Raw genomic sequence first — 15,287 nt, forward strand, 5'->3', positions numbered from 1 at the left:
GAATCATTAGATCATTTGTTTTAGTACTGTCCATACGTAGCTTGTTTTTGGTCACAGGATGAGGAATGGCTGAAGAATTGCAACATTTACCTGGAGCTAACCCTGCAGATAGCACTACTGGGCTTTCTGAAAAGTCATAGTCAATCGATCAATAACATAGGAATACTTTTAACAAAATAAAATATTTTCAATTTACATTCTCTAGAGAAATGAGAATAGAAAGGTTCAGAACTTTTGTGAAACATCACAGCACAGTTGAAAAATATATGGCAAATATAAATCCAATATGGATGGTGTTAAGAGATAGATGGTAGGGGTTGAATGGAACTGAAGGTTGGGACAACTAATAACAACAAGATAACTAATATAAAACATACTGTGCCCGTAAAACGTATATAGGTTAAGAACTTTTTTGAAAGAGCACAGTTTGAAAGATATGGCAAATAGAAATCAAACCGGATGGACATCAGAAATAGAATGGGAGAGGTTGAGGGTAGAGGAAGGAAGGAAAGGTGTAAAAACAAACAAAGTAGAACTATTGTAAAATAGACTTTATCCATAAAATGTATATAGTATGTATAAGCTGGAAATACATGTCTAAGCGTTGTTGTTCACTAGGGGTGGTAGGGTTGGAAGGAAATAAAGGAAATATATATTTTTTTAAAGATGTAAATATATGTATGTACTGTATATGTATATATATGCATGAATGTATGTGTAAATGTATGTATGTACGTATGTATGTATATGTATTTATATGTATGTATGTATGTATGTATGTGTAAATGTATGTATGTATGTGTAAATGTATGTATGTATGTATGTATGTATGTATGTATGTATGTATGTATGTATGTATGTATGTATGTATGTATGTATGTATGTATGTATATTTGCAAAAAAATATATTGGGGATTGGAAGTGATGCAGACAATTACATTGATGGAAGCTACAATCTATCTGCAATATTAAAGCTGATCTACCCCCTAACAAAAAACAGCATTGTATTCAAAGTATCTAAGTATCATATGGCCCAGCCAGATCCATCAGCCAGACCTGTAGGTGACTCACCCCTAGTGAGTGGCGCCTGTCAAAGCTTGCACAACACTCACACAACACTCATTACACTGTTGCACAGTCCTTTGTAGCCCTCTCCACTCAAGGTTTCAATTACAAAGCATAGATTCATAGAAAAATGACCTTTACCTTGAGTGTCGTCTTCAATAAAGCAATCCTCTCCCCCAACACTACACCACAGTTGATTGACAGGTAGCTTATTTGCATATTAGAACTGTCTGACATGCAGAATAGTATCCGGTAACACTTAACTTAAAGCCTGCCGTTATAATGCTTTATAACTTTTTATAAGCATGTACTGTATGAGCCATTATAAGTCTTACAATGCATTATAACTGTATCATAATGCATTATATCTGCTGCTTCTAAGTATTACAGAGATTCTCCTGGAAGTAGGAATATTACAGTCAAAAGTTTGGACACACCTAGAAACCAGATATTGTCACGTTCGTTTTTTAAATGAGTGGACCAAGGCACAGCGTGCATAGAGTTCCACATGTTTATTAGATGAAACTCGTAAAACGAAACGTGAAACTAATGTAGTGCTCGCAGGCAACTAGACACAGACAAGATCCCACAAAAACCCAGTGGGAAAAGGCTGCCTAAATATGATCCCCAATCAGAGACAACGATAGACAGCTGCCTCTGATTGGGAACCATACCAGGCCAACATAGAAATGAAAAAACTAGACTACCCACCCTAGTCACACCCTGACCTAACCAAAATAGAGAATAAAAAGGATCTCTAAGGTCAGGGCGTGACAAATATTGTACAATCCAGGTGTGCAAAGCTCTACCAAAGCTGATTCTAATATGTATTGACTCAGGGGTGTGAATACTTATGTAAATGAGATATTTCTATATTTCATTTTGAATAAATGTGCTAAAATTTCTAAAAACTTGTTTTCACTTTGTCATTATGGGGTATTGTGTATAGATGGGCAAAATAATTATAATATTTAATCCATTTTGAATTCAGATTGTAAGACAAAATGTGCAATTAATCAAGGAGTATGACTACTTTCTGAAGGCACTGTAGGGCTGGGACTCTGTGAACTCTTTTAAACTGTCACGACTGAACTTTTCAAAACCATATCCTCACAAAAGACTAAAACAAAACATCCTATCGACAGAGAAGCTCCCCATAAAAGAGACTCCACGATCTCCTAAAAGCAGCTAAAGTACTATAAAGTAGTTCATCGTCTCCCGCTGCTGATGTGGTCATGGCAACAGCGGCGATGTGTCAAGGCAACAAGCCAAATCAACCCAGGCACTTCCTAAGTAGCATATGACTTGTGACTACAATCGGAAGTTATCGCTCAAAGTTGTCATTTTGCCAATTAGAATCAATACACAACTACTTTTTCCATGATGCGTTGTGTCTGATAGTTCATTTTAATGCTGTGTTGATGTGTTGAACCAGTCACCAGTGAAGCCTTTAGGGAAGAACAGGAACAAAGGGACATAAAGCTCTCCTTCTGGCAGATGTAAATTGGCGTGACTCATTCTTGAAACACGATTCCTAGCTCCACACCAGATGAAAGTCAATCTCAAACTGGGCAGATGAGGGCAGACTAGGGGAAGGAGGGTATAGAGTTGTTTATATGATATACATACCCCCTGCGGCAAAGTTAGAAGTGTGTGCATGTGAGTGTGAATAATGCATCTGTGTGTGCCGTATACACAACAGACCTGGGTCTGAAATCGTTTCAAATACTTTTGAACGTTCTCTTGAATCTGCCTGGAGTGCCAGATGGGCACACTTTAGGGACTATTTCATTGGTTCCGTTGCGCCAGGCAAGCTCAATAACAGCAAGTAATAGATTTGAAAGATTTGAAATAGTCTTCGAACTCTTGTATATTTCCCCAAAACGGCTGTACTGTATACAGCTGTACTGTATATTCCCCAAAACGGCTGTACTGTATACAACACACTGAGAGTTTTATCTTTGTTTCATCATCAGCCTTCTACATAAAGTACACAACACTAACAACGAGGAAAAACACAGCAAGCTTCAAACAATGAACCACCAGTTAGTTTCACATCTGTCTACATCACCCACCTAATGATACCGTGGCTTCCTGTGGGGCCCCTGTAGGGCCCTCTCTAACAACAGTACAGTAGTAGCCTAATGGGCCTCATACATCCAACAACAGTACAGTAGTCTATAATGGTGTCATCAGTCAGATCCCACACAGGGGGTCACAAGGGGTCTTCTGGTTCTTTCAAGGAATATTTATTGTACAGTAATGCCCCAAACATCCTGCTCGGTGGCGGTGGATTCCTCCTAGCAACAGTAGCACACCAATTACCCATTGCACACAAGCACATGCAAACACACCAATTACCCATTGCACACACACACACACACACACACACACACCCATCTTGTCCAATGGAACGCGCTTTCATCTCAGAGACCTGATTACCCCCAAATTAGAGCCATACTGGCCAAGAGAGGGGGCCTGTTGTGACCCTATCTCAGGTTGTTAAAGCTACTCCAGTGGGTGACGATGGGTGATAATAACCTCTCCTCTCCTCCCTCACTGCGCTACCTCCCTTCCTCTCTACTTGCAAGTGTCCCTCTCTTTCGTTATTTATCGCTTTGCTACTGATATAGTGCCTGTGAAGCCGGAGCAACTCTGACAATTTCACACTTGCGTCTGAGGGTGTGTGTTTTCCTCACAAGGATAGTAAAACAAGGAACACTTGGACAACATTTCACCAGTCCCCACAAGTAAAAAGGCTATGTTAGGCTTAGGGGTTAGGTTAAGGGTTATATTTAGGGTTAGAGTCGGGGGTAAAAGTAAGGCGGTATGGTCCGGTACAGCGTCCCGGCAAAATAAATAGTGTGGGTACGCCGTACTGGTAAAACACAATTTAACAATGGCGCCGGAGAAGAAGGCTGACGTTTTAGGTGTCCCCGACCGATTGTGTTTTTTTGTTTGTTTATTTGCGTTGTTTGTAACTTCTTTTGTAACTTATTTTGTACATAATGTTGCTGCTACTTATAACCGAAAATAACTTCTGGACATCAGGACTGCGATAACTCACCATGGATTGACAGAATCCTTTTTGTCCTTTAACGGGTCTGATGAGTAGGACGCGAATGATATACTGCTTTCTTGGGAACAGGCCCAGATCCCCGTGATTTGCGTGAAGAGGAGGCGGAGAAAAAGGGGCCAGAGGGCGGGCTGCCTTCTGAGAATTCGTAGGCGGTTGCTTAAACCCCCACTTCCTTCCATTCTGCTAGCAAACGCGCAATCTTTGGAGACTAAAATCGATGACCTACACGGAAGATTAAACTACCAAAGTGACATTCAAAACTGTAATATGTTATACTTCACGGAGTCGTGGCTGAACGACAACAATATCAACATACCAGTGGGCTGATTATATGCTGTACCGGCAGGATAGAACAGCGGCTTCTGGTAAGACAAGGGGTGGCGGACTATGTATTTTTGTAAATAACAGCTTGTGCACGATATCTAAGGAAGTCTCGAGCTATTGCTCGCCTGAGGTAGAGTATATCATGATAAGCTGTAGATCACACTATCTACCTAGAGAGTTTTCATCTTTATTTTTCGTAGCTGTTTACATACCACCACCAGTCAGAAGCTGGCACTAAGACAGCATTGAATGAGTTGTATTCCGCCATAAGCAAACAAGAAAACGCTCACCCAGAGGCGGCACTCCTAGTAGCCAGGGACTTTAATGCAGGGAAATTGAAATCCGTTTTACCAAATTTCTATCAACATGTTAAATGTGCAACCAGAGGGGGAAAAAACTACCTTTACTCCACACACAGAGATGCATACAAAGCTCTCCCTCACCCTCCATTTGGCAAATTTGACTATAATTCAATACTCCTGATTCCTGCTTACAAGCTAAAATTTAAGCATGAAGCACCAGTGACAAGATCAATAAAAAAAAGTGGTCAGATGAAGCAGATGCTAAGCTACAGACTGTTTTGCTAGCACAGACTGGAATATGTTCCGGGATTCTTCCGATTGCATTGTGGAGTACACCACATCAGTCATTGGCTTCATCAATAAGTGCATTGATGACGTCGTCCCCACAGTGACCACACGTACATGTCCCAACCAAAAGCCATGGATTACAGGCAACATCTGCACTGAGCTAGAGGCTAGAGCTGTCACTTTCAAGGAGCGGGTCTCTATCCCAGAAGCTTATAAGAAATCCCGCTATGCCCTCGGACGAACCATCAAACAGGCAAAGCGTCTATACAGGACTAAGATCGAATTGTACTACACCGGCTCTGACGCTCGTCGAATGTGGCAGGGCTTGCAAACCATTACAGACTACAAAGGAATCACATCCGAGAGCTGCTCAGTGACACAAGACTACCAGACGAGCTAAACTACTTATATGCTCACTTCGAGGCAAATAACTCTGAAACATGCATGAAAGCACCAGCTGTTGCGGAAGGCTGTGTGATCACGCTCTTCGCAGCCGATGTGAGTAAGACCTTCAAACAGGTCAAAATTCACAAGGCCGCTGGGCCAGACGGATTACCAGGAAGTGTACTGCGAGCATGTGCTGACCAACTGGCAAGTGTCTTCACAGACATTTTCAGCCTATCCCTGTCCGAGTCTGTAATACCTACATGTTTTAAGCAGACCACCATAGTGCCTGTGCACAAGAACACTAAGGTAACCTGCCTAAATGACTATGCTAACTGGTTGCATCACTGCCTGGTATGGCAACTGCTCGGCTTCCGACCGCAAGGCACTACAGAGGGACGTGCGAACATCTTACTACATCACTGGGGCCAAGCTTCCTGCCATCCAGGACCTATATACCAGGCAGTGTCAGAGGAAGGCCCTAAAAATTGTCAAAGACTCAAGCCATCCTAGTCATAGACTGTTCTCTCTGCTACTGCACGGCAAGTGGTACCGGAGCACCAAGTCTAGGTCCAAGAGGCTTCAAAACAGCATCTACCCCCAAGCCATAAGACTCCTGAACATCTAATTAAATGGCTACCCAGACTATTTGCATTGACCCCCCCCCCCCCCCCTATTTTACGTCGCTGCTACACTCTGTTGTTATCATCTATGCAAAGTCACTTTAATAATTCTACCTACATGTACATAATACCTCAACTAACCGGTGCCCCTGCACATTGACTCTGTACTTGTACCCTCCTGTATATAGTCTCGCTATTGTTATTTTACTGCTGCTCTTTAATTACTTGTTACTTTTATTTCTTATTCTGATCCGTATTTTTTTTAAACTGCATTGTTGGTTAGGGGCTCGTGAGTAAGCATTTCACTGTAAGGTCACAATAATGAAATCAAAATGACAAGAAAACCGTAGGCTATTACGCCAATGTACTTGGAACGTGGTTTGACGGGAACACTGAAATTTCGCCAAGGCAGGGACGAGTGGCCGAGACCAAGGCGAGCGCGGAGAGCAGTGGACTGTAAATTCTGGCCTAATGACAATCGCCAAATGTCATTACACTTCTTGGTGTTTTGTGTAGCCGATGTCTCTTTCCATTAACCACTGTTTATGAGGCTGGAAATATGTTGCGAGTGGATGATCGTGCATGGGTAGCCTAGTAAAGGAGCCATTTGAAGTGATTATTTGACAATCATATGAAACCACGACTGGTTGTGTTTATGCCACAATAAAAGGTAATACATGTTGACGAGGCCCACAGAGATCCTTTTGAATTAATAGGGATTCTATATGAAATTATATGATTCGGAGTATTAAAAAAAAAACATGCAAGTGTGTGCACATATAGGAGGTCCCATTCCGCAAAGAAATAAATTCAACTTTCACCCCTGGTTAGGGTTAGAACTAGGGTTAGGGGTTAGGTTTAGAGTTAGGAGTTAAGGTTAGGGGTTTGGGGTTAAGGTTTAAAGGACATTTTAACCCCGCAACATCAACATATGTTAAAATGGGGCGTTTCTATGTTTTGTAGTAAAAAAAAGATAGAGGGTGTGTTTCCATATGTTGATGTTGGGGTGGTGCTGGAGATGACGAATAGGAAATAAAAAATTGTGAAATTTCCCTTTAAGGTTAAGCGTTAGAGTTTGGTTCAGGGTTAGGGGTTAGGGAAAATTGGACTTTGAATGGGAATCAATTGTTTGGTCCCCACAAGGATAGTAAAAACAAACGTGTGTGTGTGTGTCCGTGTGTGCGTGTGTGCCACGTCAGCTCCAATCTAAACTAAACTGCCCACAGGTCCCTAAGGAGAGGGCTCAAGCCAGGGCAAGGAGAGATGAGGGAAAGGAGGGCTGGTCAACACCGTGGCGGAGATGAGATGAGATTAGGGATGTGGGGGCTGTACAAAGCATTCCTCTCCACTGAAACATCACTACCAAGAGAGTTTTCATCTATATTCTTCGTAGCTGTCTATTTAACACCACAAACCGATGCTGGCACCAAGACCGCAGTCAACCAGCTGTATAAGGCCAAAAGTAAACAAGAAAATGCAGTTCCAGAAGCGGCGTTCCTAGTAGCCAGGGATTTTAATGCAGGAAAACTTTAATCTGTTTTACCTCATTTCTACCAGCATATTACATGTGCAACCAGAGGGAAACAATCTAGACCACCTTGACTCCACACACAGAGATGCATACAAAGCTCCCCCCACCATTTGGCAAATCTGACCATAATTATATCCTCCTGATTCCTGCTTAGAAGGGAAAACTAAAGCAGGAAGTACCAGTGACTCGCCCAATACGGAAGTGGTCAGATGACACGGATCCTACAGGACTGTTTTGCTAGCACAGACTGGAATATGTTCCGAGATTTATCCAATGGTGAGATTTATCTGGCTTCATCAATAAGTGCATAGATAATGTCATCCCCACAGTGACCATATGTACGTATGCCAACCAGAAGCCATGGATTACAAGCAACATCTGCACCGAGCTAAAGGCTAGAATTGTCGCTTTCAAGGAGCAGGACACTAATCCGGACGCCTGTAAGAGATCTTGCTATGCCCTCTGACAAACCATCAAACAGGCAAAGCGTCAATACAGGACTAAGATTGTATCCTACTACACCAGCTCTGATGCATGTCGGATGTGGCAGGTCTTGCAACCTATTACGGATTACAAAGGGAAACCCAGCCGCAAACTGCCCAGTGACACGAGCCTACCAGACGAGCTAAATGCCTTCTATGCTAGCTTCGAGGCAAGCAACATTGAAGCATGCATGACAGCACCAGCTGTTCCAGACAACTGTGTGATCACGCTCTCCGTAGCCATTGTGAGTAAGACCTTTAAACAGGTCAAGGGGCGTGTACTCAGAGCATACCCGGACCAACTGGCAAGTGTCGTCACAGACATTTTCAACCTCTCCCTGACCTAGTCTGTAATACCAACATGTTTCAAGCAGACAATACGGATTAGTGTCCCGCTCCTTGAAAGTTGCAGCTCTAGCCTTTAGCTCAGTGTAGATTTTGCCTGTAAACCATGGCTTCTGTGTTGTCGATGCACTTATTAATGAAGTCAGTGATTTATGTGGTAAACTGTTTAATCCCGGAACATATTCCACTCTGTGCTAGCTAAACAGTCTTCCAGCTTAGCATCCACTTCATTGTAAGCAGAAATCAGGAGGATAGAGTTATGGTCAGCTTTGCCAAATGGAGGACGATGGAGAGCTTTGTATGCATTTCTGTGTGTGGAATAAAGGTAATCTAGAGCATTTCCCCTCTAGTAGCACAGGTGACATGCTGTGGAAAATTAGGTAAAACAGTTTTTCAGATTCCCTGCATTAAAATCACTGGCCCTATACAGCTGTTTATGGCCCTATACAGCTTGTTGAGTGCAGTCCTTGTGCCAGTATTGGTTTGAGGTAGTAAATAGACAGCTACGAAAAATATAGACGAAAACTCACAAGGTAAATCGTTTGGTCTGCAGCTTATTATGAGGTATTCTCACTCAAGTGAGCAAAACCTAGAGACTTTCTTAACATTAGAGATTGCGCACCAGCTGTTGTTAACAAAGAAACACACACCTCCCCCTTAACCTTACCCGAAGAAGCTGCCGTTCGGTCTTGACGATGCATAGAAAAACCAGCTAGATGTCTCATTTCAGGCCAATTCTTGTCTTACACACAAAAAGTCAAAGTTTAAAAATGAAGAGAGATGAAAATGTCTAGCACATAAGTTATCTTAAAGATTATCACAGATCCTAACGCCTCTCTCCTCTGTCCCCTCCCAGGTTCCTTCTTCCCGGCACTGAAGCCATCTGACATGGTCTTTAAGGTCATCTTCTGGCTGGGCTACTTCAACAGCTGCATTAACCCTGTCATCTACCCGTGCTCCAGCAAAGAGTTCCAGCGCGCCTTCACCCGCCTCCTCCGCTGCCAGTGCCACCGCCGCCGCCGGGTCCTGCGGCGCTTCTACAACCAGCGCTGGCGCACGGCCGTCAAGGGCCACCACCACCAGGGCATAGGTGGCAGGGAAATGGATACGATGGGTATCGGCAATGCCAGGGTGACAGACTGCCGACCGGGTTACACCATCAACCACGAGTCGTGCGGGAGCTCGCACTACCACAAGGGTACTAAAGGACCTTCGCTGAGTTTTAAAGGGTGGAGCCTGTTCCCGCCGCTACAAAAGTCATCGTTCCAGCTCAAAGAGAAGATGAACAATCTGTCCAATAAGATTAAGGGAGGTCCGGGCGGGAAGGGAGGCGTCACGGCCCCCGCCCTGGCGAGGACTGAGATAGACACGGTTTCCATGGGGATTTACAACGAGGTTGCCGAGCAGAGCTGCTATCAGATCTATGACCTCACAGAGTGCTACGGCCTGAAGGAGACAGACATCTAGATTCTTGAGGGACAGACAAAGGGATTGGCTAATATGGATGGCTACTGTCATTCAATTGCTTAACCTTCTTCAATGACATTTGCAGTGACGCTGCAAGTGAAAGCGCTTGATGGTTGCCATTGGGGTGTCAACATGGGGAATAACCAATATAATTCCGCCATAAAACACCTAGATGGGATTTGCCGTTGCCAACCAGAAAGAGGTAAAAGGAAAAGGAAAGTGCTCTTTTCCACTTGCGCCATGGAATGGAATGCGGAAAATTCCACAAAATGTAAGATCGGAACATGGGGTTATCACGGGAACATTTGACCAGCAAACAAACAGGACTGAAAGAACATTTGTCTGCAGAGAGTTGTTTGGACATCGATCAAAGGGTTGAGTTCATTTTGTCTGGAAATGGCGCACTTTGATCCAAGCACAAATTGCTCCAAAATATGATACCAAACCTTAATGATTGTATCGTGTTTGTTTCATTTTGTTGGATGGCGATTGAAGTGAAGTGGAATGAAACATTATTTCTTGGAGCTGCGTTAAAAAGATAAACGCAGAACAATAAGTGGGTATGGAAAAGTCACTTTCTGGACAGGTGGCAAGATGTCAAACTGACTTCTCAATGACAGGCTGGGCTCATCAGCAGCCGGTCACTGTGTCCTTTGAGCATTCTCACTCTCAACTCCAAACAGCTCAACCCCTACAACCAGCAGCAACACGGAGACACTATGAACCTCCATTCTACCATATAACCTACAGACAAACATCCCTTTTCTAGGGTATCAGACCATCCAGCTCAACTTAACACAATGCAGCTGGGCACAGATGTGTGTTGTCTGAACAGAGCAAACACATAGAACAAAGTGAAAGCCACTGACTTGAATGACGAAACCATTGCACAGGACAATTTCGGGATGATATGGGTAAACATAGGGTAGTGTATTGGTAATTGTAATTGCAGCTGATTATTTTGCTAAGTGAATGAGTGGAGTGAACTGTGATGAACTGACATGAGCAGACCTCTGTGAAACAGCATTATAAAAGTGATGGGTCACGTTCAGACTGAAAACAATGTTTGGACCAGTTGAATAAGTATCGTGGTGTATGTACCTTAACTGCATTCAGAGCCAGAGAGAAGAGAGGTCATTTATCTTTTGAAAGGACAAGGGATTGACAGAATCAAAGCCTGGAACCCATTGATTACACTACCTGTCTGTTCTTTGCATTGCCAAAAAGACACTTTGATTTTGTTTGTATTTACTGATGGTTCAATGACGTCTGTCAATGTCAAGCAAAATAAAAATGGAAAAAAAGACCACTTTTTTTTAAATTTTATGTCAGTTCTGGAGGGTGGCCATGGTCGGTGCAGGGTTTTGTTCCAGCCTAACGATTCAACTGAGGAACTAGCGAAACCTTAAACCTTAACTGACTGTATCAGGTACATTGTACGGTAGCTAGGTTTGGACAAACTACACAAGACCAGTAGTGGCGAATCTTGGTGGGGCAATAAAAACAATGTGGGATGCATGTCAGCCAAGCCACTAACAACACATCACAACACTAAACAATACATGAATTGCACTACAACAGTGACAAACGGTGCCCACAAACTGTTAGGGCCTACATAAAGCTGTCCCAACGGCAGAGTCCCAACACCTTACCACCTCTACACCTGGCTTTCAGCGGAGCCTTGTCTGGCAGCGAAACAGATCATTCAGCCTCAATTACTGCCTTTTAAAAAAACATATGATATGGCTGACTTGCTTAAACAAATGTGGTTTTTACTGACAATTGAGATGTGTAAACTATGGCATAAGGGGACGACAAGCAGATAAGAGGCAGTCAGTGATTTCCATTAAGACATTAATGAGCGAGCAACGACGGGCGTAGTCAATATAACTATTTGTTCAGCACCTTTGAAATGTACAGCGACAGAATTCAGAACATGGGCCGTTCTTACTGTGTACCCCCTGTACAACAAGTCAGAACCGTAGGATAAATAAATGGGGCATATAAACAGACAATGAAAGCTCTTACAATATTTGATGATTACATTTCACTAAAAACAGGTTATGGCTACATGTGTACCACCAAGTTAGAACAGTAGGCAAAATTAAGAGGAGAAAATAGACCAAATTATTAGGGTGAGGCACATTGAACGCCGTTTGGGTCTTTGCGTGTCAAAACAGATACATGTCATAACACTATTTGACACATTAAATAAGCTTTAATTTGACACGTCAAACAACACAATTCTATTATAGAATGTTGTATGTGCTGAATTTGCATGTTCAAGCCAAGCGCCACCACTACTATCAGTAGCACTGTCAAAGCTGTATAAAAAAAGTTGTCAAGCAAGCATACACCGGCCACGTACGATGTGTTTACAATACACCGTTGGTGAAAATAGACCAAATTATTCGGGTGAGGAACATGGGCTACTTACAGCTTACTACACATCATGCACTTAGTATTACTTTCTTAGCTACATTATACATATCTCCCTTGCATATTACATAATTTATGCAGTAGCATACAAGACATTTTTGGACTCACCTTGTGAAGGTGGCGCGGCGGTCCTTTGCGGGCAAATTTTGTTATCAAAGTCTGGCATTCTCTGGATTAATGGTGGGAACTCGGGAAAAAAACACACAACTATTACATTGAATAGCAGGCTAACATTAGTAGTTGCTTTGCAATGCTTGCAGTTAGCCTCTGATTCCTTCCAAACGACTCATTGTTGAATTTGCGATTTCCAACTTGTAGGGTAATCTTTATGTCCAATGGCCGATGATACGTTTGATCTATAATTTCTCTTCATTTTTTTCTCTTCATATGACAAGGATTAAAAAGGATTTGCCAGTAGATTGTCGACTTGATTCATGATGATGACTGCTAACTAAGACATTAATAAAAGTAAGATGCTGACATGATCAGTACTATCAAAGCTATTGTACATATAACGTGAGTTGACGTAATTGTATCTGTGGCCAATGACCTTGAGCATTCTTGGAAGGACACTTGTAATGTAACTCTATGGCAGGACCCAAAGGGCTGAAATGTCGGATGTCTACACTTACTAAGGACTTAAACTTGCCGATGACGTACTGTCCCTGTGAGTGACAGAACACTGAGCCAATCACGGCGCAGGGCTCCTATTTTCTGCTGGCTTGCCCCACCACAAGCACTGAGCTAGGCTGAAGCCCCTGCATTCTGGAGCTGCCTTACTCCAGAAAACAAAAAGGAGACCATGTGTGTATGCAGCTTTATTAGCTGAATGATATATATATTTTTAATTATTTGCAAACTGATATGTGACACGTATGAATGCCAAAATAACATGCCTTAACAGGCAAGCCCCCAAAAATGTGGGGCTCAAAACATGTGGGGCTCTGCCCCACCTGTCCTGAATGACGGGTCGCCACTGTACATCAAATATGCATTTTATCTATTATTGTACTGTACCTGTCATTCCCAGCAGGTGTCACTATTGGCAGCTGCTATTTACCATTTACTGTAATGCCCTACCAGCTGCAATCCCTCACAATCACAATTCACTTCAAATTTCCATGATCACATCAAAGATGGCTTCTCTGACACCATTTGAGTAACAGTAGCACTACCAGAGTAGTATAGCTACCACAGATGAGGGCATAAAAGATGGTTCTATACATTAAGAACACCTTCCTAATACAGAGTTGGTTGTCTAGGTCTTAATTGAAAGGAAAAACCAAAAACCTGCAGACACTAGGACCTCCATGGAATGAGTTTGACAGCCCTGATCTACACTGATCGATGTAGATTTAATAAGTGACATCAATAAGGCATCATATCCTTCACCTGTATACACCTGGTCAGTCTCTGTGATGGATAGAGCAGGTGTTCATAATGTTTTGCAAACTCAGTGTATTTTTTCCCCCATAAATATTAAGATAAACATAAATTATAGGTTTGTGTCCCAAACGGCACCCTATTCCTTATATAGTGCACTACTTTTGACCAGTGCCCCATGGGGCTTAATGGGGGATAGGGTGCCATTTGGGATGCCGCCTTAAGTACTGTATGAGTCAGCCGCTGTGTGAGGGGCCCAGCCAAAATCTCTGCCGAGCTGACAATAACAAAATGGCCATACAAGCAATTACTCCGGACAGAGACTTCATCTAAGAGGACGTAGAGAGGGAGAAAGAGAGACAGAGAGAGAGTCAGAAGAGAGCGAGAGAGAGTTTCAAGGTTCATTGTCATGTGCACAAGAACAGTGAAATGCCTTTCTTGCTTTCCCAACAATGAAGTAATCGATATCAGTAGTACTATATAAAAAAGTAAAGCAGAACAAAAAAGAAGAACATGAGAAAGTAAGTGAGCTATATAAATGGTCAGTTCCAGGGTCAGTGCCAATACCATATATACAATGTGCAGGAATACTGGAGTCGTAGGGGCAGATAAGTATAAGGGTAAGGTATATGATAAACAGAGTAGCAGCAGCATACAGTATATGATGATTGTATGTGTGTGTGTGTAGAGTCAGTATGAATGTGTGACGTGTTATGTGTATGAGAGCAAATTAAATGTGTGTGTGTGTATGTATGTGTGTGTGTGTGTTGGAGTGTGACAGTGAGTGAGTGAGTGAGTGAGTGAGTGAGTGAGTGAGTGAGTGAGTGAGTGAGTGAGTGAGTGAGTGAGTGAGTGAGTGAGTGAGTGAGTGAGTGAGTGAGTGAGTGAGTGATTGAGTGAGTGAAAACTTAGGGATAGAAGCTGTTCAGGATCATTTGGTGTCAGACTTGTTACTCCAGTATCGCTCCGGTATCTCAATTCACTTTTTTATTTTATTATTTTGAGGGGAGGGAACTCAGTCGAGGTCTCGACTTACTGTTGCGAGTTAGAATAATAGAACAAGGTGCAATTTAGACATTTGGTCGTGCATCAGCAGTTTTTTTCTTGTTATGTCAGGCACCGATAGTCAGTCAATTAGCCCACGGCTATAGATGTAGGTACCCAGACCAGCAAGCAACTGCAGCCCCTCATTATGAGTTCCAATTGTTTGTGGCCCCCATCCCCATCAAAGTTGCCCATCCCTGATCTATGGCTTCGGTGGCTGGAGTCTTTAACAATTAGCTTGGTGGCTAATGCTAGAGTTAGCTAGCTGGCTAATGTTAGCTTGGCTCAGGGTTAGGGGTTAAGATTAGGAGTAAGGTTAAAGGGTTAAATAAGTAACTTTCTGTCCATACCAAACGTAACATATCATAATCATTTGAGTGTCCCGGATTAACGTTAACTACGTTACGTCTAGTGTATGAGACCAGGTTGGATATTGAGGTCCTGGATTGCAGGAAACTCGGCCCCAGTGATGTACTGGGCAGTCCAAGGGTGATGCAGTTGCCATACCAACCAGTGATGCAGCCATTCAAG

At 42.8% G+C, this 15,287-nt stretch overlaps 1 protein-coding gene across 1 annotated transcript in view; it reads left to right on the forward strand.

Annotated features, from left to right (window-relative positions):
• The window catches only part of LOC139578909 (alpha-1A adrenergic receptor-like), a 33,329-nt gene extending 22,130 nt beyond the window's left edge, over positions 1-11,199 (forward strand). Inside the window, exon 2 of the mRNA XM_071407043.1 lies at positions 9,280-11,199. Within this exon, the coding sequence (XP_071263144.1) occupies positions 9,280-9,890 (611 nt within the window). The 3' untranslated portion in view covers positions 9,891-11,199. The remainder of the gene's footprint in view (positions 1-9,279) is intronic.
• Positions 11,200-15,287: the final 4,088 nt, after the last annotated feature.

The sequence above is a fragment of the Salvelinus alpinus genome, chromosome 6 (assembly GCF_045679555.1).
Source record: "Salvelinus alpinus chromosome 6, SLU_Salpinus.1, whole genome shotgun sequence".
In the NCBI taxonomy this organism is placed as follows: domain Eukaryota; kingdom Metazoa; phylum Chordata; class Actinopteri; order Salmoniformes; family Salmonidae; genus Salvelinus; species Salvelinus alpinus.